The sequence below is a fragment of the Hyla sarda genome, chromosome 12, assembly GCF_029499605.1.
Source record: "Hyla sarda isolate aHylSar1 chromosome 12, aHylSar1.hap1, whole genome shotgun sequence".
In the NCBI taxonomy this organism is placed as follows: Eukaryota; Metazoa; Chordata; class Amphibia; order Anura; family Hylidae; genus Hyla; species Hyla sarda.
Window position 1 is genome coordinate 34128587 of NC_079200.1, and position 26956 is coordinate 34155542.

Sequence of the window (26956 nt, forward strand, 5' to 3'; positions counted from 1 at the left end):
TCATGACATCAGAGGAAATGCATTTCTTTTTTGGATTTTTCTTTAGTATACAGCCCCTTATAAGTACTGGAAGGATTAAGATTTTTTTTTAATAGAAGGGATTTACAAATCTGTTTAACTTTCTGGCACCAGTTGATTAAAAAAAAAAAAAAAAAGTTTTCCACGGGAGTACCCCTTTAAGATTTCTCTCATACAAGACTTCTCCACAGAACCAGCCAAACAAACATTTTGGGCTCCTTTCTGCAGTACAATACCCACCTAGTTACAAACTCCCCATGTTTATTGTCAGACACAGTAATAGTACCCGCTTTGCCCCCAAATATAGCTGTAGGCCCCCAAACTGCCCCCATATATAGCTGTAGGCCACTATACTGTCCTGCTTTGTTGCTCCTCTGGTCTGGGGACCTATTCCTATGGCTCATAGCATCAGGTCCCCGGTCTGCTTGGGCAGTGGAGCAACAAAGCTGATGGTAGTTACTGCCCACAGCAGCCCAGTGCCCGCGCTTCCCCTTTGCTGTCCTCCCGCTCCGCTCCTCGGTGCAGTAACGTCAGCCCTCCATTTCTTTCAAAGTGGTCCAGACCAGTAACCAGTGGCTGTGGCTGCCATTACTGATTTTATTTTTTTTTTTCAAAGTACCCCCTAGGGTTACTTGTACCCCAGGTTGAGAACCACTGCTTTAGGGGGATCAGAAAGATTTAATGCCAAGGTGTTTGCAAGTCATTCGAGAACAATGCGTAATTATGGGATGGAAGCCACTATATTGTATGTGATACGAAATAGGGATCGACCGATTATCGGTTTAGCCGATATCGGCCGATATTCACGATTTTGGACATTATCGGTATCGGCAATTAACTTGCCGATATGCTGATAATGGGCCCCCCCCCCCCCCCACGGCCAAGGCCAGAGACCACCGCCACTGCCCCATTGCCTCCACCATCCCCGGTTTTATAATTACCTGTTCCCGGGACCCAGGGTCCGTGCTACTTCTGTCTCCTGCAATGTCCTGCGATGCGCAGCGCAATGACGAGTGACGTCCTCAACGCGACGTCACCGCCAGTGCGCACAGTGACAGCTCAGGACGCTGCCGGGGCAGAAATAGCGCGGACCCCGGGAACAGGTAATTTATAAAACCGGGGATGGGGAAGACAATGGGGCAGCGGTGTTGGTTGGACTAGGGAGGACCCCAGGACAGGCAGGGGGAGAGAAGCGGGTGGCGGCGGTGGTCTCTGGCCCTGAAAAAGCTGCTGCGGTTCATTGATTTAAAGAGCCCGCTTTAAATCACTGACCTCCAGCGGCTGTTGCGGGGCCGGGGGGAGGGTAAATAGCCGATAACTTATACCGGAATATCGGTATAAATTATTGTCTATCGGCCTGAAAGGTCACATATTATCGGTATGGGCCCTAAAAAAAAATCGATATCGGTCAATCCCTAATACGAAATACAGATGTTAGACTGGACCATAGTGATATGGCATTAGAGTAGAATGGCTCAGTAGCTGTTTGGATGGAAGCTATTACTTCTGATTCCCCCTATACCAGTGTTACCCAACCAGGGTGCCTCCAGCTGTTTGAAAACTACAACTCCCAGCATGCCCGGACAGCCAACGGCTGTCCGGGCATGCTGGGAGTTGTAGTTTTCAAACAGCTGGAGGCACACTGGTTGGAAAACACAGCAGTAGACACATGAACATACATGTGTCACCAATGTAGAGAGGGGGGGTGACGCTACCAGACATCTATGGCAATGCTTTACCGCCAAGGAGAACACAAGGCGCAGGCATGGAAAGTCAACATGTAACATGTCTAATCAACGCCCCCTCTAGTATAGATAGATTGTACAGTGGGAACGCAACCAGTGTATTCCAAGTTGATCATTCCTGTTCTTTATACTCTTCACTATACGTATTTTCTTTATAGTTGTGGATATGCTCCAGGCATTGCACTCTCTGCAGAAGGAAAACCGCTCACTACAAGACCAGATCTTGAATCTGACCGCTCGGAAGGAGAAGCTGCAGCTACTCAATGTCCAGCTGTCTTGTCCCTTTCCCCCTACATTACCAGCAGTCAATGTCCCTCACGGTGAGTCCTTGATTTATAGTCCTCCCAGTCCATTAGACATGGTTGGTAGCTGGTATAGAGTGGTGTCCAGCTCTCCTCCCAAGCCCGCAGCGCACGGACTGGCATGGGCAACGCCTGAGTAGGTAAACTGAAATACAAATGGATGTCCAACGCAGGTAGATGCAGAACGATGCTCTTTATTGCGGTAAAAACTTCAGTGCATACAAGGCATGGGTACAGGTGACGCGTTTCGGCCCTGGCGTTGGGCCTTAGTCATGCTATGGTATGACTAAGGCCCGACGCCAGGGCCGAAACGCGTCACCTGTACCCATGTCTTGTATGCACTGAAGTTTTTACCGCAATAAAGAGCATCGTTCTGCATCTACCTGCGCTGGACATCCATTTGTATTTCATTAGACATGGTTGTCTTCGATCGGCAGATTCTGTATAAAGAATTTCTTTGTCATTCCGCTTCTTTAACTGTTTCCCATTTTCTTTATCTGCAGTGAGCACCCATGACTCTTTAAGCAATAAGAGTCCCAATTCCAAGAGCAGCATTCGTACTGAAAGCTCTCCTTCTGAGGTGAGGTTATATAGGGGGATATTGGATGATAATGTTTTTCGGTCAATTAAAGGGGTACTCCGCCCCTGGCATCTTATCCCCTATCCAAAGGATAGGGGATAAGATGTTAGATCGCCGCGGTCCCGCTGCTGGGGACCCCGGGGATCGCCGCTGCGGCACCCCGCCATCATTACTGCACAGAGCGAGTTCGCTCTGCGCGTAATGACGGGCGATACAGGGGCCGGAGCAGCGTGATGTCATGGCTCCGCCCCTCATGATATCACGGCCCGTCCCCTTAATGCAAGTCTATGGCAGTGGGCATGAAAACTGCCACGCCCCCTTCCCATAGACTTGTATTGACGGGGGCGGGCTGTGATGCCACGAGGGGGCGGAGCCGTGACTTAACGATGCTCCGGCCCCTGTATTGCCCGTCGATCTCGCTCTGCGCAGTAATGATAGCGGGGTGCTGCAGCAGCGATCCCCGGGGTCCCCAGCAGCGGGACCCTGGCGATCTGACATCTTATCCCCTATCCTTTGGATAGGGGATAAGATGCCAGGGGCGGAGTACCCCTTTAAGGCAATTTCAATGTATACATATTTTTCCCATCCCTCTGTAGTCCCTTTTTATCGCCTCTAGTCGTTTTGCATATAACATCATGGGAGGGGGAGATTTATCAAAACCTGTGCAAAGGAAAAGTTGCCCATAGGAACCAATGAAATGGCCTTGTTTAAAGGGGTACTCCAGTGGAAAACTTTTTTTTTTTTCCCAATTCAAAAGGAAGTTTATTAATAAACAAGAAAACACAGCCATACAAAATAACAAATGCTTATAAAAGAAGGGTCCCGCGGCCAGGGGAGGACAGGAGGGACAAAAACATCAGGCAAAATGTAACAATGAAGAACAAGAACAAAGGCAATATAATGAGAGAGTATGAGAGGCAATGGGGGTGATAGGAAGAGCGACAGGGCAAGGCAAGTAAAGGACATAACATGTCCAACGCAGCAGGAAGGGAGCCAGCAAGGGGCAAGCTAGGTAAAAGGCCTGTCCACTAAAATCGGGGCTGAAAATAAAAGGAAACACCAGCTCATTACAATACACGGCAAAAAATCAAGAAAGGACAATAGAAAGGGAAACTTTCTTTCTTTAAATCAACCGGTGCCAGAAAGTTAAACAGATTTGTAAATTACTTCTATTAAAAAATCTTAATCCTTCCAGTACTTATTAACTGCTGAATACTACAGCTGAAATTCTTTTCTTTTTGGAACATAGTGTTCTCTGCTGACATCACGAGCACAGTGCTCTCTGCTGACATCTCTGTCCATTTTAGGAACTGTCCAGAGCAGCATATGTTTTCTATGGGGATTTTCTCCTACTCTGGACAGTTCTTAAAATGGACAGAGATGTCAGCAGAGAGCACTGTGGTCATGATGTCAGCAGAGAGCTCTGTGTTCCAAAAAGAAAATAATTTCTTCTGTAGTATTCAGCAGCTAATAAGTACTGGAAGGATTAAGATTTTTTTAATAGAAGTAATTTACAAATCTGTTTTACTTTCTTGCACCAGTTGATTTAATAATAATAAAAAAAACAAAAAAAAAAGGTTTTCCACAGGAGTACCCCTTTAATAATGAAAGAAGAGAGCTAATTGGTTGCTATTGGCAACTTTTCCTCTGGACAGGTTTTGATAAATCTCCCCCTTTATCTTCTAGTCCTATTTCTTTGCTTTGCTCATTTTTTTCCCCCTTGTAACCTCTGGTGTTGTGTCTTCTTTGCATGTCAAGCTCAGTGCTTGGCAATGTCCAGACGCCTCATAAAGAATGCATGGAATGGTGCTCGTGTATGTGCACTTCCCACTCCCCTCTTTTTTGGGAAAAATTGTCCTTGCTTCTCAGGATCGGTGAAGATCTTAGCAGTTGGACCTCCAGATCATCTAGTTATCCCTTAACCTGTGGATAGGACATCACTTTGGATTTTGGGATAATGCATTTAAAGAGGTTTTCCACTAGATTAGTGTAGGCCTAATGGCTAAACACTAATATCTTTGTACAGTGGTCCCTCAACATACGATTGTAATCCATTCCAAATTAACCATCGTTTGTTGAGGGATCCGTGCAATGGAAAGAATAAGTCATACTCACCTGTCCCCGCTGCTCCGGACCGTCACCGCTGCCCTGGATGTCGCCTTCCATTGCTGTCGCCGCGTCCCCGGGGTGTCCCCGACGCTCCAGACGTCTCTGCTTCCCCGGGATCCTCGCTCTCCGTCGCCGCCATCATGTTGCTACGCACGCCGCTCCTAATGGATGACGGGACGGCGTGCGCGGCAACGTGATGACGACGATGGAGAGCGCCGACGATGCAGGGGATCCCGAAGAGGATGCTCCGGAGCCCCGAGGACAGGTAAGTGATCGTCAGCGGACCACACGGGGCACCGTAAACGGCTATCTGGTGGCAGCTGAAGCAGTCTGCGCTGCCGGATAGCCGTTTATGCGATGGCCCCGACATACAAAAGCATCGTATGTTGATGCTGCCTTCAACATGCGATGGCCTCTGAGAGTGATCGTATGCTGAAATGATAGTATGTCGGGACCATTGTAGGTCGGGGGGGGGGGGGGGGGCGGGTCACTGTATTTTCAATATGCTTACTTTGCTTGATATCACATCTCTTGTTCCCCATAAGCACTGTCTACTCCTTAGCTAAATCCCCATTATGTAGTCTCGCCGCACTCTCTTGCACATTCCCAGTAGCGCTGACTGCAGCATTCACCTTCATTGCCTGGCTGGTATCTTTCTGTTACATGGGTACACCCTGGAGAAGTATGGGACAGAGGGGAATTAGTGGTGCACTGCAAGAGTTTTACAATGGAAATTAAAGGGGTTATGCAGGAAATAACTTTTTTTTTTATATATATATCAACTGGCTCCAGAAACAGATTTGTAAATGACTTCTGTTAAAAAAATCGTAATCCTTTCAGTACTTGTGAGCTGCTGAAGTTGAGTTGTTCTTTTCTGTCTAAATCCTCTCTGATGACACGTGTCTCGGGAACCGCCCAGTTTAGAAGCAAATCCCCATAGCAAATCTCTTCTAAACTGGGCGGTTCCCGAGACACGTGTCATCAGAGAGCACAACCTTAACTTCAGAAGCTCATAAGTACTGAAAGGATTAAGATTTTTTAATAGAAGTAATTTACAAATCTGTTTAACTTTCTGGAGCCAGTTGATATATATATAAAAAAAGTTATTTTTTCCTTGATAACCCCTTTAATGGTGCTCATGGGGAAATCCTTTTACTCCCAAGAAATATGTAACACACTTAGCTGCAGCATGCACAGCTGGATATTGTAGCCCACTTGTATTAGTAGGAAAACCTTTTTTTTACACCCACTGCCCCTTTTATAGCTACTAATCTTTATATCCTTCTGCTTAAAGGCTTATTCACATTTGGACATTTTATGGCCTATCAACAGGATATGCTATTATGTCCAATAGATGCAGGACCAACCTGTCTCAAGGTCGAGGGATCCCCTATGGCAGTGGTCTTCAACCTGCGGACCTCCAGATGTTGCAAAACTACAACTCCCAGCATGCCCGGACAGCCAACGGCTGTCCGGGCATGCTGGGAGTTGTAGTTCTGCAACATCTGGAGGTCCGCAGGTTGCAGACCACTGCCCTATGGCCTGGTTGAGGCCACTGGAGATGGTTGGAAAGTAAAAAAACATCCAATGTGTCTGTTATACACAGTTTGTGTAACACATTGGCCCTGATTTACTAAGAGTGGAGTGTTTATTCTGGAGTGATTTCAATATCACTCGTCTTTTTTTTCAGGCTTATTTACTATTCTGTCGCACATTTCGTTTTTTTTTTCTGTCGCACGTTTTTTTGTGTCGCACTAGTCAATTGTGTCGCCCAAACTCAGAGCTAAGGAAATGAGTTGTGTGAGTCAAAATGGTTTAGACTTTGTTTGTTTAAAAATGTTTTTATGAATCAAAAGTATTCATGTGTTTATAATTTTTCAAACATTACAACAATTATCCTTAAAATTGATTTAAACCTAATATTGCAAATGTGTTAAAAAGAAAAAAAAAATATATAAACATTAACTATCATAAAAGCATTCAATATTTTATTCATAATAGTGTTGAACTGTACAAAATGTTTTCCGGTTATAAAACAAGTTACTTTCACACAAAACACAATGGCAAACAGTCCCTTGTTAGAAATCACGCCATTTTTGGAATTTCACTCGCGCTCTTGGCTGTCGGTTATTGTGTGATGCAAACTCACACTCTTTTTCGAGGGATTTTGGTAGTACGCCCGAGTATTTTTTGGGTTTTGTCATTAAAACGCCCATTTTTGCATAAAACACCCCCATTTCAGAGTGAAAAATCCCCCACTCCAAGTGTTTTTTAAAAAGTCGGTTGTGCGACTAAAATTTGGTCGCCTAATTAGTCGCACAGATGTTGCGACTAAAATTTTGGCGCAATAACCGAGAAAAAGAGGCGGTTGGACTTTAGTAAATGAGGGCCTATATACGCAACTCCTACACAGCCCACCCGGCTGTACTTGGCTTCCCAACCAAGTCTTGTAGTCATAAATGTCCAGATGGTAATATCGGTTCAAAGGGAACCTGTCATCGCTTTTTGTTGCCCAAACTGCAGGCACCGCAATTGTGGGACACTATAAAATGACTCCAATAAGCTCAGACGTTTCAGAGTTAAAGTTTATAGTTTACCGTATTTATCGGGGTATACCACGCACCGGCCTATAACACGCACCCTCATTTTTTCAAGGAAATTTGGGTAAAAAAATTTTTTTTTTACCCAAATATCCTTGTTAAAATGAGGGTGCGTGTGTGAGTGGGTATACCTCAATTAAAACAGTTTCTGTCCCCGCAGAAGCCACTTTAGTTCAATGATTTAAAGCGGGCACTTTAAATCATTGAACTGAGGCGGCTTCTGTGGGGCCATAGTCCTGCCGCCGCCACCTGATTCCGTCCCATATCCCCTGTTTTATAGTTACATGTCACTGTCCCGCCGCTGCCCGATTCCCTCACTGTCCTCGGGTTGCATGTCCCGCCGATGCCCGACTCCCTCACCGTCCTCGGGTTGCATGTCCCGCCGATGCCAGATTCCATCCTGGTGACCGCGCTCTTTATGGTCCTGCAGCGTCCTTATCTGTCACTGTGCGCCGCGCACAAGTGACGTCCTCAACGCGACATCACTCGTCAGTCAGTGCGCGACGCACAGTGACAAATAAGGACGCTGCAGGACCATAAAGAGCGCGCTCACCAGGATGGAGTCGGGCATCGGCGGTACATACAACCCGAGGACGGTGAGGGAGTCAGGCATCGGCGGGACATGCAACCAGAGGATGGTGAGGGAATCGGGCATCGGCAGGACATGCAACCCGAGGACGGGGAAGGAATCAGGCAGCGACAGGGACAGTGACATGTAACTATAAAACTGGGGATAGGGGAAGGAATCGGGTGGCGGCGGCAGGACTCTGGCCCCACTTTAAATCATTGACCTAAAGTGGCTTCTGCGGGGCCAGAAACAGTCTATCGGCATATAACACGCAGATAGACTTTAAGCTAAAAATTTTAGTCTAAATGCGTGTTACACGCCGATAAATACGGTAGTTAAAAAATGCCAGGTAACTAGTCTTCGGTGCGGGTCCTGGCGGCTGCTCCACACCCCTCCCGCACTGTGACGTGTTTTTCCCTATACACTGCCAGGAAGAGACGCGTCACTTGTTGCTTGTCGGGCAGGGGGCAGCCACTGGGACCTGCCCTGAGGACTAGTTACCTAGGTCCCCAGAACATATTTAAACTAGGATTACTCTGAAATGCCGGAGAATATCGAAGTAATTCAGGTTCCCTTTAAGTTATTCTTATTGTTTTTCTCATATATAATCTCGTTTCCTTATTTTTAACAATACGTACAGGACCCGCACTCGGGCTGCCCTAGTAGAAGCAGCTCCTGTCTATCCTTGCACAGCACTCCACCCCCTGGTCCGCTCTCTCAGACTGCTTCATCGCTTCCCACAATGGGAGCAGAGCAGCTAATGAATGGGCTGGTACGAAGCGCCGGCCCCGCAGCCCCCTCTGCACTGGCAGCCATTCCTCTTCTCGGAGCTCTGTCTGGGAATCCTGGAGCGCTATCACTGAATAGTATCCTAGGAAGTATCGCGGGAGGCCTACAGACAACATCTGGACAGACTCCGAATCCTCTGTGCAGCGGGACTGTCAGCGGCCACATACCAACCAGGTAAGTTGGTCTATATGAAAGATTTCATCTGTCATGTTTTACATCAACTTCCTAATGCAACTAACCAAAACTTGGTTGGTTATTTTCGTGTGCAGCCTCTCTCCACTGAGTACACTGTCAGAACAACAGAGGCAGCTAGCGCAACAGCTACAGCAGCTCACCTCCGCTCATCTCACTGTGGTAAGTATCCTCAGCCCTGCTGTGTACGCTCAGGATATAACCATGCTTTTATATGCGTTAAAGGGTTAGACAACTGCTTGCTTGCACCTTCGGCAGTCAGCTGTTATTGCTGGGAGAAGCTGCACCTATATACACATTACTACTGGGTAAAATTAAAGGCAAATTTGTCACCACCAGATTTGCTTATGAACTAGTTACAGTTTTATGTACAACACAATCCCTGATGAAATATCAGACCTCTAAAAAGTGTAATTGTGGCTTAAACCACAACTCCAGTGATGGTTCTGGTCATTCTGACAGCCCTGCCTAAGACTCGTGCAAGTACGAACTCATTCAATCTACGGATTTTGTGGAAGGTCCATGCAAGCCTATAGGACTTCCTCCAAACCCGTAGATTGAATGCCGTAATCTCGCGCAAGTCTCTGGCTCGAATGCCATCACAAGCCATCTCTGGGGTTGCGCGTTATTTAGCAGAAAAATACACTATAATGCACCATCAAAGGATCAGAAAGGCATGGTCTAGGGTCTACTGTGCCCTATAGGTGTAATGCCTCAGTGCCTTCTCGCTCTGTAACAGGCAGGGGTACAGTGCCGATCCCGGCTGTTATCTTGCATCAGCCTCACTCCCTAGCTGCGCCTGTGCAGCACTGTAATTCAACAACGCATGCATGAGAGTTTACAGCGCCAAGCCCTACCTAGAAGGAGAGGACGTGACTTTTGACACACAGGCGTTGCAGCCCTAGGACCCAGAAGACCCTAGGCCACGCCTCTCTGACCCTTAAACAGCACATTAAAGTGCTAAATTAAGACACAGACACATTTTTAAAGGTCTGATCTTGATTCAGGGATTATGTACATAGAACTGTGATTGGTTCATAAGCAAATTTGGTGGTGACAGATTCAAAGTAGCTCTGTTGTTCTATTCCTGGATAAACCCTTTAAAAGGGATAACAGCTTTATAAAATGAATGGGTTATCTTCAGGATAGGTCATTATTTTTGGATTAATCAGAAGTTTGAAGGGGGCTGTAGCTGTGTTTACTATCTCTTATATCTGCATCACCATGCGATCCCTTGACTTGTATTGGTGTACTGCAGTGTCACCCCGTTCACTTTAATGAGACCATGATGCAGTACCTTGTCCTGCTTCTACTAATAGTATGGTGATGCAGGTAAGATCACTGGTAAACAATGAAGAGGCTGTGGCCCCTTTAGTTGATCGTAGGCGTTTCAGCCTGGATTCAGATCCCCACAAATCTGATATTTATGGCCTATCCCAAGGAAAATGCCATCAGTTTTATAAAGCTGGATAAACCCATTTAAAAAGATTTCGTCCACATTTAAAAACGCATACCTACTATCTATTAAAAACTGTGTTGCACCTGTAAAACAGACCATGTATTATATTGAAGCTCATCAAATCAACACAATGAAACTGAGCTGTAGTTGTAGACATAATCTATGGACAGGTTCAGTGTTGTTTCTAGAAAAAAAGCAGTCATGTTGTTTTCCAAACCAGGTAATTAGAGATGAGCGAACTTACAGTAAATTTGATTCGTCACAAACTTCTCGGCTCGGCAGTTGATGACTTATCCTGCATAAATTAGTTCAGCTTTCCGGTGCTCCCGTGAGCTGGAAAAGGTGGATACAGTCCTAGGAAAGAGTCTCCTAGGACTGTATCCACCTTTTCCAGCCCACGGGAGCACCGGAAAGCTGAACTAATTTATGCAGGATAAGTCATCAACTGCCGAGCTGAGAAGTTCGTGATGAATCGAATTTACTGTAAGTTCGCTCATCTCTACAGGTAATGTATCATCATAAAATTACCTAACCTTTATGTTTACAAAAAATTATTTAAAATACGGTATGTTAATGTCTTTTCTAATTTTCCTTTTTACTATCTATATTATAAAATAATCCTGAGATCTTGCAGTTTTCATTCCCGCCACTAGGTCTAAAATTAAGCTGACCCTTCCTGTTCTGTACAGATCACTTTTCATCATTACCTCTTAGCATTACAGACAAGAGTACAGTGAAAGGTGACACTAGTATATAGATAAGACACCATTCACAATAGCCGAAGCTCAGAGCTCAGCCTCCCTCTCCGTGTAGCATGCCTAGAAAACTCTCCCATTCTAGTAAATAGGGTCCCCTTCTTTCTATTTTGTCTGTAGTCCATGGGTCCTGCTGTAAAGCATATCTGTAAATGCTGTTAAAATAGTCCAGGCAAGATGGCTGTCCCCATAATAGTTTACTATCAGAAAATAGAAACCGAATAGAAATTTATTTTTTTTCCTCAATATTTAGGTCTAATCGGTTTAGACTGTGTTTAAGGCTGGGTTCTCTCATTGAAAACAATTAAAGTTTATTTTAATGTGTGCGCTGTAATACTTCATACTCCCTGCAGAGGCACTATTTGTGAAAGGAGCACTCCAGTAGGATTTCCTTCAGTAGTGTCAGCTAATACCAGACAATCCTATCAATGAGAGTTTTAACAACCAGCTTTAAGTAAGTTGGTATTGTTTAACAATCAACCAAAGACACTTTATTTAGAGTAAAAAAAACATTACAATATAAAAAAAGCATTACAATATAATAAAGCATCACAATAGAAGAGATACAAAAGCCCCTCGGGGCAACAAAGATACAAAAAGCTACAGAATCCAGTATACATACATCGAGGAAATGGTAAGAATGAGTACAAATGTATCGTAGTGTAGCAATAATAATGAGAATGAGACAGGCTGCTTACAGTAATAACAAAGAATTACAATTACAATGGTGACACACGCTCCCCTATCAATAAAGTGAAAAGCAATGAGACATGGGGGGACAATAGGAGGATGAGATCCAAGAATCCCAGACCACATGAAATCTCTCCACCGAATCCTCCCGAATGGCAGACAATTTCTCATTAAGCATTATTTTATTAAGGCGAGCATGGACAGGTGGCAGAGTAGTCTGCTTCCATTGAGAAGCAATATAAATGCAGGCAGCCAGTAAAATTTGTTGAGCCAATCTTAACACACGGTACGGCATTCGGCTAGGTCTGTGTCCCATGAGACAGAATGCGGGTGTTGCAGGGATGGAACATGGCAATATAGCAGTCAATACGTCAAGCACTTGTCATCAAAGAGTCGCAGCTACGGGGCAACTCCACCACATATGGTACATCGTACCCCTAGACCGACAGTCCCGAAAACAGAACGGTGAAACCAATGAGTAGATATTATGTAACCTAGCTGGGACCATATACGTTCTATGCAAGAATTTAAGTGTACGTTCACACATACAGGATCCTGCGCAGATTTGATGCGCAGGATTTGTAACTGCAGATTAGAAGTTGTGCTCAGTCATTTAGTTTACATTGAAATCTGCAGCAATAAATCCTTTGCATCAAATCAGCATATGTGTGAACATACCCAAAGAGATATTTCTGCCAAGGACACCTGCCAACTGCCCTTGCCAACAGATTCACAGCAGGCATGCCAATGCGGGAGAGAGAGTTCAAAATGGTCATCATTCTCCCAGTCCACCATGAATTTAAGCTTCCGATCCTTAGGGGAAGGGGAGTTAAATTGCGCATATTAAGAAGATAAAAGGCCTGGGGAATAAAGTGAATAGGCCTCTAAAGGGGTCGGAGTAACCTCAAAATGTCGAGGGCCCTGTGATGAAAAAAAGGATTAAATTTGGAGAGCCCTGTAACAATCACATGGAGGGGGGGAAATCTAGAGATATCAACCGTTTCCTAATTAAAAAATCAGACAAACGAGTTTTGCCTCCACCCACCATCGAAAGGTGGAAACATGTAGCCCCAGTGTAAAGAGAGAGGATTAGCTAGAAAAGAGAGAAGAGGAGAGGCAGGTGAATGTAGAGAAAGCTTAGAGCGAACTGATCCCCACAGGAAGAGAGCAATCCAGGCTGAGGAAGGTGGCAAAGAAGAGACAGGGCAAGAAGACCAAAGTAAAGCAGAATAGGAGAAAAGAGGGAGGACTCAAGTTCCACCCAGCGTGGTGCACTCTTGGGGACCTGAACGAAAGCCAATTTGCGCTATCCTGGCTGCGTAATAGTACCAGATAAGATGGGGAACAGAAAGACCTCCCACCCGTTTATGATAATGCATAAGGGATCTATTTATTCTGTGTCGTTTGTCGACCAAATATATTTAAAAACTTCACGTTGTAAAAGGCGAAGGTCCCCTAGTGGAACTGGGATAGGTAGCATGCAAAAAAGGCATAATATACGAGGAAGTATCACCATTTTGATTACATTCACCTTGCCAAGCCATGATATAGGTGGTAGATCCCACTTACGAAGATCAGATTTAATGGCTTTATGTAAGGTTGGGTAATTGGCCTGGTAGAGAAGGGGCAGTGTAGAGGTAAGCTTGATTCCCAGGTAGGAAAGACCCCAACTAGAATCCCTTAAACCAAAATTAAGAGAAATAAGATGTTGTGTAGTGGTGGGAACATTACAATATAGAACTTCCGAGTTGGCCACATTTTCATGAAGTCCCGACTGCTTACTGAAGGTAGTTAAAAGTTGAAACAGATTGGGTATCAACACCAATGGTTCAGTTAGGGTAAGCAACAGGTCATCCACAAAAAGATTGGTCTTATATACAGAGGATCCCACAGTCACAACACTGATATCCGGGTTAAGGTGAATCAGAGTCGCCAGAGGCTCCATTACCAGGGCGAACAAGGCTGGGGATAGGGGACACCCCTGCCTAGTACAGTGCCGAATAGATAGTTGGGTTCTGGGGTAGAGGTTGGGAGCTTCAAGTAAGCAGTTGGAGTCGAGTATAAAAGGCGCAACACATGGACAAAGGGGCCAGAAAATCCAAACTTAGAGAGGACAGCAAATAAATAGGGCCAAGATACACTGTCATAGGCCTTTTCTATATCCAGGGCCAAAGCTAGCATAGGTGTAGAGGTAGTACTTGACCATTGTATAAGGTTCAAGATAGTGCGAATATTGTCAGGTGCCTGCCTTCCCGGGACAAACCCTGCTTGGTCAGAATGCACCAGCACTGGGAGAAACTGGTTAAGACGTGTCGTTAGGATAGAGGTCAGAAGTTTAGAGTCAATATTAAGAAGAGATATAGGGCGATAGTTAGTAGAGTGAAGGAGATCTTTAAGAGGTTTAGGAAGAACTGTAATAAGAGCATTCAAGAAATCAGAAGATAAAGAAGAGGCAGACAACAAGGAGTTAAAGAAGGAAGTAAGATGTGGAATGAGAAGAGGTGAAATGTTTTTAAAGTAGGCAGCAGAAAAGCCATCAGGGCCCAGAGACTTGCCTGATTTCAAACGGTCTATTGCAGCTGAAACTTCTTCTTCTGTTATTGGGGCGTTCAAGATTTCTCTGTCTGATGAAGAAAGAGACGGCAAGGGAACAGTAGAAAGAAAAGCATGTAGCGTTTGCTCTCCACCAGGCAAGGCAGCAGGGGGAGAGTAAAGGGAGGAATAAAAAGTATGAAAGGCTCCATTAACACGGTCAGGGTGTGAAGTGCGTAGGCCAGGGCGCAGCTGGATGCACTGTACCCTATTGAAGGAGGTCATCTTTTTAAGCATAAAGGCCAACAAACGATCTGTTTTTTTTTTTTGCGATCTTATAGTAAGTAGCACCTGGCCAGCGAGGTGCTTTTTCTTCTTTAGTAGAGAGAAGTGCATCCAGCTGGGCCCTAGTGTCACTGAGAGACTTAAATAGGTAAAGTGACGGTGACTGCTGATGTGCAATGGTAAGTCTAGCCAGTTTGATACTCATGGCTATGGATATTAGGCGAACACGGATGTATGCTTTATGTGCCAGCCAAATCCATTGTGGATCTACCCCAGGGTCAGTATTGGAGGCAAAGTAGGCCGCCAAGTCACCTTCCAGTTGAGTCTTAATCCTAGGTATAGTTAAAAGTGACTCGTTGAGGGGCCATTTGAATGGTGACTCAGTACGTGGGCCAAAATAAAAAATGGCTAGAACTAAGTCGTGATCGGACCAGGACACTGGAACATGGCGAGCAAATAATAGTTGTGGTAATGCCAGCGTGTTGGTCAGGATCCAATCTATTCGCGTATAATGATGGTGGACTGGAGAATAATAAGAGTATCCACGAGAGATACCGTTATGTTCTCTCCAGACATCTGCTAAATAATTATCAGTGAACAAAGCATGTAACAAACAGTGCTGGGCCCCGTCCTACAAACAGTGCAGTATTCTAGTGGTCCAGTTTACCATTAACTACAAAGATAAAATCCCCGGCCCAAAGCAAAGTGTCATAGGAGAGGTGGTCCTGTTTCTCAAAAAAGGGATAGGAAAATCAGTCGGTGCATAAGATTTTACTATACATAGCCGTTTATCATAGTAATCTCCCAAGAGAAGCAAAAAATGCCCTTCCGGGTCTACATGCATTTCGGTCACATTAAAAGAAAAATAATTATGCAACAATATAAGGACACCTCTACATTTAGTAGTAAGTGAGAACATATAAAATCTAGTGTAAGACTTGTGAAAATAATTAGCATGACTCAAAAGTAAAGTGGGATTCCTGTATGCACAATACATCAGGCTGATGGCGTGAATAATCACGAAAAGCTTTTCCCTGTTTGCCAGGTGAGTTGAAGCCTCTTACATTATGAGAAATTATCCTACACATTGTATCCGAACCAAACTGCTATCATGCTGGCAAAGGGGGAATAGTAACCACCATACACAAAAAAATAATAGACAGGGGGGGGGGGTGTCACCTGGAGAATAAGCAGCCTGACTTCAGTACTCAGGCAATAATTACTTGTACAGCAAAAATGGAAACAGTGACATAAAACAAAAACAAAACAACATACAGTCTGGTAGACAGGAAAGACAGATCACTCAACCAGGTGAGCTGTTGTGTCCATACCCATAGTAGGGAATTCAGGACACAGTGATCTACTCCGCGTCCAGCCTATGGCCAATGGGCTACTGCCCAATACTAATACAGCAGAGAACGATAGAAAAAGAAAGGAGGGGGGGTTGAGTAAAGGAGGGAAGAAGAAGAAAGAGGAGAGAATTGGGGAAAAATTTTGGGGGATTAGATAAGCAGTCGGAGCTGGAGTATGGGACTAGGAGTGGGTAAAGATGGGAAGAAAGGGGGGTAGAAGAAGCGGGAATTAAGAAAAAGAGGGAGGAATGTAGAAGGTATATGAAAGAAAATGTGTAGAAAAGAGGGAGAAAGAAAAAAAGAATGGAAAAAATGAAAGAGAGGGAAAAGGAAAGAGAAAGAAAGAAAAAAAAGTCCTGGTATTTATAAGAAAAATAGAGTTATCTCGGTATACGTGGTGCCGAAGTCAATTATCTCCGTGGCAGCTACATTCAATTAGTCAACAACTGCTTTAGCTTCCTTCAATGAGCGGACTGTGTGCGAGTGTCCATTAATCCAAAATGACCAAGAAAATGGGAAGCCCCAGCGATATTTAACTTGTGCCTGCTGGAGTGCTAGGGGTCACTGGAAGGAATTCCCTTCTGCGGGCCAAGGTAGTGGGGGCCAAATCAGAATACAAATAGACTGAAGACTGAACCCCCGGCAGGGATGGTAAGTTCCTGGCAGCCGCCAGCAAAATATCACGTACCTCTGGATAATGCAATTTCAAAATAACATCACGTGGAAGATCAGGGTTCCTGGGTGCAGCCAAGGCACGGTGTATGCGATCAAACTGTAAGAACTCCGGCTCAAGTTGTGGTGCCAACTCAAAGAAAACAGCGATTACCATTTTAGTGAGATTCGTCTCAGTCAGGCTTCGGATCCTGAGGTTGGCCCTGCGGGACCGATTTTCGAAGTCCTCCAGTTTAAGCTCCAGATTATGCAGCTTGGCAGCATGATCATCCAGGTCGCGCCGGTCATCTTCAGCTGCGTCAGCAAGCTCGTCTATTTTTGCCTCCGTGTCAGAGACCCGTTGGGCCAGCTCCGGAATCTGTGAGGTAAAGTCCGATACCGCTTAAGTTAGAGCATTCTGGAACAGGGTCTTGATGTTGTGGAACATGGCTGCTGGGGAGTGGTCGTCTGGGTCTTGTGATTCATCCCCGTCATAGAGGTCAGTAGGCGAGTTGTAGCCGCCATCTTAGATCTCATCTCCACCCGAAACAACTCCGGGATAGATTGCGAAAGAGCCTGAGTTGCTCGTGTAGAACCACGCTTGTGGGTCCGGGACATGCTAGCAAGTAGTCCAGTGGGTCAGCTGCGCTTTTCGAGCAGATATTCGGCACCGAGAAAGGCTAAACAGGCGCAGGCAGCACGGAGCTCACAGCAGACGTGTCTTCCTCAGTGAGCTGCGTGCATGCGCCCCCAAGTTGGTATTGTTTAAAGGGGTTTTCCACCACAATGGATCCATAGATTTTGTAAAATCGAAAGCGATTACACCAATGCGAACAGCACCTTTACTCTATTCATTTTCTTAAATTCTGATATTGTGTCCTTCTTCTTTCCCAGGAACAACAAACTGTCCTTTATCAACTTGTTCAGCACTTACAGCAATGTCGGGATTTACAGCGTCTGATAACCCCACCAGCAGCCCCTTCTCTGCTTCCTGTGACATCAACTTGTAGCACCATGGCCTCCTCGCCTGCCCCACCCATCCTCACCGCCCAAGCCCCCCCCTACCTTGGGTCACAAGGCGAGGGGGGGGTACAGAAGTCAGCAGTACGTTATACTGAGTAGTGGTACGGGGAGGGAAATGGGATCTGGTTGTTGTTGGCGGATTGTCATTATCCAGTCTGTCCCAGGAAATAGACCAGCAGCCCCTTGACTAAAGCCTGGCCATATACATAGCATCAAAGTCACGCAGCTTTTCTTGATTCCTGAGCGGTAGACATTTCGCTGCTGTATAGCTATGCAGCTTGTCTTTTATGACTATGCATCTCCTTCATAATAGATGGCAAACAAATTCTTTGCACTGTAAGGCACTATGGCAGGAGTAGATGACAGGACATTCTCCAATGGATACCTCCTCCATATAACTGTGACTGATGCATCATACATAGACTGCCATGTAAACAAAATGGATCCCGCATTATAGAATACGCTATTCCATCCTGCAGAAAATGTGAAAACCACAGGGACAGAAGCCAGAATGAATTTTTTTTTGCCCTAGTCAGGTGATAGGGGTCAGGACATGTCTGCCATTTGGTTCTGGGAGATTTCCTGATGCATACTGGATTTAAGCATTAAAAGGCCTAACCTTGCAGTCTTATACTTTGTATTCTTCCTGTAAACCAGCGCAGATCTCATAAATCAGTTTAAAGAGCCTATTACAAGGCTCAACCACTGTAGGGGGATTACAGTGCTCCCTATAGTTGCAATATTAATCGGTTCCAGGATGACCATTGTATGTTGAAACCATTGTATATTGAGACCATAAGGGTACGTTCCCACTACGGAATTCCCGCGAGCAGAATTCCACGGTGTGAACTTAACAATAGTGTGAACGGGTCTCCGCGAGACCCGTTCACACTGCGTAATTTCAGCGGCGGACAATTCCACCGCGGAAATTGTTCCTCGCAAAGAAAGAACATGTTCATTCTTTGCGTGGATTCCTCTAGCACTGCATAGCCTTCAATGGTGACGGCTCAGTGCCCCACGGCCCTAGCGCCAAAGTATTTTTGGCGGCGGCCAGACGGAATCTCCGCTCGCTGAACTCAGCAAGCAGAGATTCCGCAGTGTGAACGCACCCCGCCTCTATGGAAACCTGGTAATTGGTTCTAAAGCCCCCAAAATGTCATCCAAAAATAGGAAAAAGTGAGGATTAAAGAAAAATAACTAATATAGATAAAGCAAGTCCTTACATATAAAAGTAAGAAAGAGCTGCTGGAAGCTGTCAATCACTGTCTATGTCATTGTTTCCCAACCAGGGTGCCTCCAGCTGTTGCAAAACAACAACTCCCAGCATGCCCAGACAGCCTTCGGCTGTCTGGGCATGCTGGGAGTTGTAGTTTTGCAACAGCTGGAGGCACCCTGGTTGAGAAACACTGCTCTATGTAGAGGACAGGGTCCTTTGTCAAAACCTGTCCAGAGGAAAAGTTGCCCATAGCAACCAATCAGATCGCTTCTTTCATTTTTCACAGGCCTTTTCAGAAATGAAAGAAGCGATCTGATTGGTTGCTATGGGCACCTCGGTAACTTTCCTCTGGACAGGTTTTGATAAATCTCCTCCAGTGTCCCAAAAAAGCAAAATGGAGCTGCCCATACCTGTCCCTGGGACAGGTAAAGAGTAGTACAGAACATGTAGTACCTCCCTGTACTGTAGGGGGGCACTACAGGGGTTTTACCAGTAAAATGCCCATTCTGATTGGTCAGTTCTTCCAGCCATTGACATGTTTCGCAGATCTGAACTGTCTGTAGTATTTATGTTGAGTCTGGTTTCAAGTTACAATGGTCAAGAAAAGCGCATTGTATGCTGAAACTATTGTATGCTGAGGCCATTGTAAGTTATGGGATCACTGTATACACAATCCTGCGGGCCTCTGCTTCCATCATTCATCGGCCGCACATCCCCTATTACAAAGGTAGATGTGCGGCCGATCAACAAGGATTTTTTAGGAAGGCAAAACAAAGGGATCAGCTTGAATGAGCGATTGCTGATCGCTGGCCCTTTTTACACAGGGTGATATCGGGTTGTGACCCGTACTCGCTTGGTTTAATAGGGCCCTAAGGGCTTATTTACATTTGTAAGGTTTGATAGAAGTAGAGGACAGATGGAACAGCATTTGTATGCATGAATGAAAACATCAGCCCGGATTTATCAGTCTGCCAGAAACCAAAACTCTCTGGTTTTGCCCATAACAACCAATCACAGCTCAGCTTTCATCAGCAATTTAGTGAGGGGGGGCTCAACTCATATATACCCCAAAATGTACATAAAATTCGGGGGTGCAGCTCCAGTGAAAAAGCATACATAACAACAAGTGAGCAAAAGTGATCACTGGAAAAAAAAGGGCGCACACCACCAATAAAGTAATGAAAAATACAAAAAGTCTTCATTTTACACATATATCAACAAATCCATATACAGTGGTCCCTCAACATATGACTTTAATTGGTTCTAGGAGAACCATCATATGTTGAAACCATCATATGTCGAGTACATATGTCTATGTAAAAATGGTAATTGGTTCTGGGGCCTTGGAACCATTGTATGTTGAATACATATCTCTATGGGAAACTGCTAATTGGTTCTGGGATGACCATTGTATGTGGAGTGTATGGGGAGTGTTTAACAAACCAGGGTGCCTCCAGCTGTTGCACAACTACAACTCCCAGCATGCATGTACAGCCATTGACTGTCTGGGCATGCTGAGAGTTATAGTTTTGCAACAGCTGGAGGCACACTGATAGGAAAACATTGATGTATGGGGTGTATAGTGTATATGTATTGTATGTGATGTGTGACATTGCATACAGTACTGTACAGTTCTTTAAATACCTTCAGGGGGGACAGAATGTCCTCCATTACCATCCTGCCGACTACAGCTCTATAGGAAAGGAAGGGGAGGGCAGCCAGCAGCTCATTGGATGCCTGCAGCAAGATGCTGCAGGCTATTGGCTATGGCTGCACTGGGGGGCGGGGCTTACACGGAGCTCACAGTGGAAGCCTGTATGAGTTAGCAGGACAGCATGTGAGTGACAGGAGGCAGAACGGGGCACATTATACAACTATCTGTCAGATGCTGAAGTTGTCAGCGCTGTCAGATAGCTGTTTGTATGATGGCCCCGACACACAGCAGCATCATATGTCGATACTGCCTTCAACATACGATGGGCTCTGAGAGGCCATCATATGTTGAAATGATCATATGTCGAGGCCATCATAAGTCGGGGGATCACTGTATAGGGAGACATTTAAAAACAATTAAAATAGCTCAATATAGAGCATAGCACAACCCTGGGGAAGGGCCATGAACCCCCTCCCACAGGTAAGTGACCCTGTCCGTAATGAACCTTCAATACAATGATGACAGATAATGGGGGAAATTTATCAAAACCTGTGCAGAGGAAAACTTGCCCAGTTGCCCATAGCAACCAATCAGAGCGCTTCTTTCATTTTTCACAGGTCTTCATAAAAATGAAAGCAGCAAGCTGATTGGTTGCTATGAGCAAGTTTTCCTCGGCACAGGTTTTGATAAATCTCCCCCAATAACACGATGTCACAGTCACTTATCCTGCCCAGAAATAGAAAACAAGTCTAACAATAAAGACCGTGCTAAATAATATTTAGGCAAGAGACAGAGATGGACATCCAATGTCTGGAGGGACGAGGTCACGTCAGAGCCCCACGTGTTCCGTCGCAGATCGACTTCCTCAGGGGTGTTGAGGAAGTCGCTCAGCGACGGAACGCATCGGGCTCTGGTGTGACCCCGTCCCTCCAGATATTGGATGTCCATCTCTGTCTCTTGCCTAAATATTATTTAGCACGGTCTTTATTGTTAGACTTGTTTTCTATTTCTGGGCAGGATAAGTGACTGTGACATCGTGTTATTATCTGTCATCATTGTATTGAGTGTTCATTACGGACAGGGTCACTTACCTGTGGGAGGGGGTTCATGGCCCTTCCCCAGGGTTGTGCTATGCTCTATATTGAGCTATTTTAATTGTTTTTAAATGTCTCCCTATATATGGATTTGTTGATATATGTGTAAAATAAAGACTTTTTGTATTTTTCATTACTTTATTGGTGGCGTGCGCCCTTTTTTTCCAGTGATCACTTTTGCTCAGTTGTTGTTTAGCTCAGCTTTCATATCATAACAAGTTCCGGTGAAGGGAAAGCTGAGCTGTGATTGGTTGTTATGGGAAAAACCAAAGACTTTTGGTTTCTGGCAGATTGATAAATCCGGACCATTGTCTGTAAAGATTACCATAAGCCACCATGTCCACCTGCCAGGTATTCATTCTGTATACTTTGTCCTATCATTTGTATTAACATCATCCCCAATTATTCCCTCATCTGTTTTCTTCCTCAGAGAGGAGGTGAGAAGACGCCCACAAACCACGACAAGGGATGAACCAAACTCCTATCATCCACCACATCTGAACATTCTCTTCTAAGCCGAGGAGGAGTGGACGGGAGGACGAGGAGAGGATGTTCCCAGTGTCATCGGGAGGAGATGACATGTCTACAGAGCAGCGTCAATATGTGTCGGCCTGCAGTAGAGGTCATAGTATGTAGAATAGCTTGTAATATCTGTCTCAGACACATTCAGAGACTATGTATGTGTTCATGCGGAGTGACGTGTCATTTCCATGTAATGGTCTATTAGTACAGATCATCCTGTATGTGTCATACAGATTGTACACTGCACACGTTACTCGTGCGTCTGTACACATTTCTAAATGTTACATCTACCAGTGACCTCTCCCATTACCTTTACAGTGGGGGGTCTTATCTGCCCCCACTCCTCTCTCCTTATAGTTCGCTTAATGGAAGTAGAACTGAGTGCACTCGGCCCCTTCCCATGCTTGTTTCCGTTCTCCGGCGCCAGGGGCGAAGCCTGAAGCACCTTGTGATACAAAGTATCAGTCCATGTGAAGGATGAGTGCCGGCAAGTTCTTCGCTCTGTTGCACTATCCTTGTGTTTCTCTGTGTACATTAGATCCATATTTTATAGTATACATTCACTTGTACACATAGGTATACACAAGCATTTTTTTTTTTTTCTTTTGATCCTGGTCGTTCATGTTTCCGTGAGTTCCGTGCAAGGAGCGATTTATATGTAGCAATTTTCTTGTGAATCCATTAGCACAAGATGTAGATATTTGATAATTTGTGTATCTTGGGGTAAGTAAGAATTTACTGATCCATTTTAAAGGGGCCTGGCTTCTTTGTAATATAATCATTTATATATATATATATATATATATATATATATATATATATATATATATATGTGTGTATATAACAATGTAAGAAATATGTCCGGAGCGTTCAGTAGCCCCAGAATTTTGCACCTTCAAAAAGTCGCTAGATGCGTCTCAATGACTGTTTTGTACAGGAATAGAATTGTTCTTCTTGATAGGATAGGTGTAGGAAACCTTTGTTTGACAAAACATGCTGGATATATGTGTATATATATATATACGGTATATATAATTTAAATTTTTTGAGGCAAGCCAAAAATTGTCTGCCCTTTTATTTGAGTCTAATATAATGCATCTCCCGTGTCATAATGCAGGAAAGTTTACCGTTGTCTACAGCCAGGGATAGGAAAGAAATGCCCTGTCCTGGGGACTTGTCCTTAGTTCTCATAAATAAGGCAACTAGTGATTGATCATCACAAGTTCCAGCATGTTCTGGTTAAAAGGACAATCTTGGACTTGTAGTTCCCCAAGAGCTGCAGTGTCATTGCTTGCTTATCTATACTCAAGTAGTTCAGACCAGTCCCTGGAGTATGTCCAATGGTGCAGGAATATGTAAGAAATTGTATATTTAAAGGGGTACTCCACCCCTAGACATCTTATCCCCTATCCAAAGGATAGGGGATAAGATGTCTGATCGCGGGGGTCCCGCCGCTGGGTACCCCCGCAATATAGCATGCAGCACCCACCTGTAACTGCTTCCGGCAGCGCTGGAGGTTCTGGCTCCCGACCACGGGAACAGAAGATTGTGGCGTCACGACTCCGCCCCTGTGTGACATCACACCCCGCCCCCTCAATGCAAGTATATGGGAGGGGGCGTGACAGCTGTCACGCCCCCTCCCATAGGCTTGCATTGAGGGGCAGGCCCGTGACGTCACTATGCTCCGGCCCCGTGATCGACAGTAATCAGACCATGAGCAAATATGCTCCGCGGACTGATTTTAACGAGGTGCAGCGTGCAAGATCACGGGGGTCCCCAGCGGTGGGACTCCCGCAATCAGGCATCTTATCCCCTATCCTTTGGATAGGGGATAAGATGTCTAAGCGCCGGAGTACCCCTTTAAGAGATTTTCTTATATTAGGCACAAATGGAATATCCACAGGATTTTCATCTAGTGTCGTAATAGGTCGGGGTTACCCCCCTGCAAAAAAAAAAAGTATCCAGTGACCCCCAGTTTGCTGATTTAAAGTGCAGCTCTCTCCATTAGAGTGTATGATGGAAGTAAAATACAGTAGTTTGGTGCTGTTTTGTATCAGCAAAAAGGGCCATTCTCCTACAGAGGAAGAGAAGATATTACAATATAAGGCAGAGGACTGTGCCTAGACTGTAAAAGTCTTTTATTCTTTGAAATGGTTTGGACTCACACTTACCACTCCCACGTTGCATTTCGATATATCCCTTGCATACACACGTGCTCCCCTACCACCATATGTGCAGCCATGTATAGACTGTATGCATGGCTGCTCACTTTATATTCGCCGGGTCGGGTGAATGTACTGTGCCGAACAGGTGATCAGCGATGCATACCATCACCAATCACTACCGGGCAGGTGCAGAGAGTGCAGCAATAGACAGGAGTCCCTGCACCTTTATGTACTTTGATGTATTATAAACGGCTGAGGAGGATATATCAATGAAACAGATGTATCAACAATGGCAATAAGGCTATTATGCATATGAAAGAGCATAGTTGCAAGTCAACCGGGAGATGAATCAATCCATCGAATAAATTATAACTTATGACGGACTGGTAGATTATACTGTGTCTAGTTGTCCTGGCTTGGTTACACTCCATGTTTTTATGTGTCATTGTATTTTTTCTATATACAGATTTGTACTGGCTTTAGCACAATGGCACTTCTCATATTATTCTCATCCGTCCGCTATTATTGCAGGGTACTATTGTATAGTTGTCCTGACTGGGCTACGGAGGGTGCACCTAGGATGTCATGGGAAGGCATTAGGAGACAGTGCTGTATTCAATGCACCTTATTGTCCATTATTCTCTTTAGCCTTTTAGCAGTAATAAACCTTATCCTATTATCCTGTTAACGTTTACCATAGAATCCTGTTTCAGATGTAAAGGAAAAATGTATTTAAAGGGGTACTCCGTTCCCTTGCTTTCGGAGCTCCGCTCCCCAGCGTCGGGAAGTTATTGTTCCGAACGATGTTTGTGCGGGCTTCCGTGTTCAGGGCCACCCCTCGTGACATCACGCCGTGCCCCCTCAACAAAAGTCTATGGGAAGGGGGCGCGACGGCCGTCGTGCCCCCTTCCCATAGACTTTTGTTGAGGGGACGGGCGTGCGTGACGTTGCGAGGGGCAGCCCTGAACACGGAAGCCCGCACAAACATCGTTCGGAACAATAACTTCCGGATGCTGGGGAGCGAAGCTCGGAAAGCAAGGGAACGGAGTACCCCTTTAAGGTTGGCTGACTGTCAGATTGCAGCTAGGGCTGGAGCCACTTGTGGGTTACAGCATGGCCCCCATCTTTGGCCTCAAAACCTAGTCGCCATGTGGCCCTCTTCTGCTATCCTCTTGCTGCAGTTGGACCCACCATAACATTTCCCGAATATCATATAATGGGTCATAGGGCCTCCAGACTGATAGAGTAGCCACGGGTTGTTTTGAATTTCCTATACCCCTTGCTATTGGTTTTATGACTTTAGGGGTAAAGGAATGTTTTGTTGTTTTTTTATTTTATTATAAAAGTCACCTTTTTTTTTCTGACTACGTCATGCACACTCACTAGGCCTACAGCGCCCTCTGTTTTATTCCAGCACAGCTACATCCATGCATTTCATTACAAGTAACATGGTCATGTGACCGCCAGCCTGACCTTACAAACCTTCCAGTAGTTAAAGGGGTTATCCAGGAAAAAACTTTTTTTTTTTATATATCAACTGGCTCCGGAAAGTTAAACAGATTTGTAAATTACTTCTAATAAAAAAATCTTCATCCTTTCAGTACTTATGAGCTGATGAAGTTGAGTTGTTCTTTTCTGTCTAAGTGCTCTCTGATGACACCTGTCTCGGGAGCCGCCCAGTTTAGAAGCAAATCCCCATAGCAAACCTCTTCTACTCTGTGCAGTTCCCGAGACAAGCAGAGATGTCGGCAGAGAGCACTGTTGCCAGACAGAAAACAACAACTCAACTTCAGCAGCTGATAATTATTGAAAGAGATTTTTTTTTTAAAGATTTTTTAATAGAAGTAATTTACAAATCTGTTCAACTTATTGGAGCCAGTTGATATATAAAAAAAAAAAGTTTTTTTTCCTGGAATAAAGGGGTACTCTGGTGGGAAAACTTTTTTTTATTTTTTTATTTTTTTTAAATCAACTGGTGTCAGAAAGTTAATCAGATTTGTAAATTACAAGTACAAGTAATTTACAAGTCTTTTTAACTTTCTGGCACCAGTTGATTAAAAAAAAAATAGTTTTCCACCGGAGTACCCCTTGTGTCAGAGCAGGATGTCAGTTCTGGGATCTGACTTCCTGTAAACTACAGGATGACAACATCCTACCAGATCCTTTCTCCGAGCTCTCAGATCCCTCCCTGCTCCACCTCCTATCTGTATCTGTGCAGCTGTGTCATTTTTACCACGATTTATGAAACAGCATAACTGCAGTAGAAAATGTGCACACAGTCTAAAGACTTCATATCTTCCTAAAACACCTTAAAGTGTACAGTACCTGTCAGATCCCACAAAAAAAACTAAATTGTTATGTTACTCAGTATCTCATCTTGATCATGTACATGTCATTTTTTTGTCTCTATCACCTATATTTCACAAAAAAAATAGCATATTACAGCTACTCAATGTCTTTTCCATCTTGTCAAAGGGAGGGGGCGTGTCCATCTCATGCCTGCATTGTGATGACTCCTCCCCTCCCTCACTCTGCCTACAGCTTTTGCAAAACTACAACTACCAGCATGCCCAGACATCCTTTGACTGTCCAGGCATACTTGGAGTTGTAGTTTTGCAACAGCTGGAGGCACATGTTTGGTAAAACTCTGTGTTA

General features: G+C 44.8%; 1 protein-coding gene and 1 long non-coding RNA gene across 3 annotated transcripts in view; one reads left to right on the forward strand and one right to left on the reverse strand.

Moving 5' to 3' along the window:
* LOC130296481 (uncharacterized) overlaps positions 1-20722 on the reverse strand; it is a 30929-nt gene extending 10207 nt beyond the window's left edge. The window contains exon 1 of the long non-coding RNA XR_008849222.1: positions 20511-20722. This is a non-coding gene — a long non-coding RNA (uncharacterized LOC130296481). The remainder of the gene's footprint in view (positions 1-20510) is intronic.
* The window catches only part of MLLT6 (MLLT6, PHD finger containing), a 94680-nt gene extending 69574 nt beyond the window's left edge, over positions 1-25106 (forward strand). For both annotated transcript variants that reach the window (XM_056548045.1, XM_056548044.1), the window contains exons 15-20: positions 1922-2083; positions 2569-2645; positions 8563-8885; positions 8981-9065; positions 17522-17731; positions 22045-25106. In XM_056548045.1, coding sequence (XP_056404020.1) covers positions 1922-2083; positions 2569-2645; positions 8563-8885; positions 8981-9065; positions 17522-17731; positions 22045-22086 — 899 coding nt within the window. In that variant the 3' untranslated portion in view covers positions 22087-25106. The remainder of the gene's footprint in view (positions 1-1921; positions 2084-2568; positions 2646-8562; positions 8886-8980; positions 9066-17521; positions 17732-22044) is intronic.
* The last annotated feature ends 1850 nt before the right edge of the window (positions 25107-26956 follow it).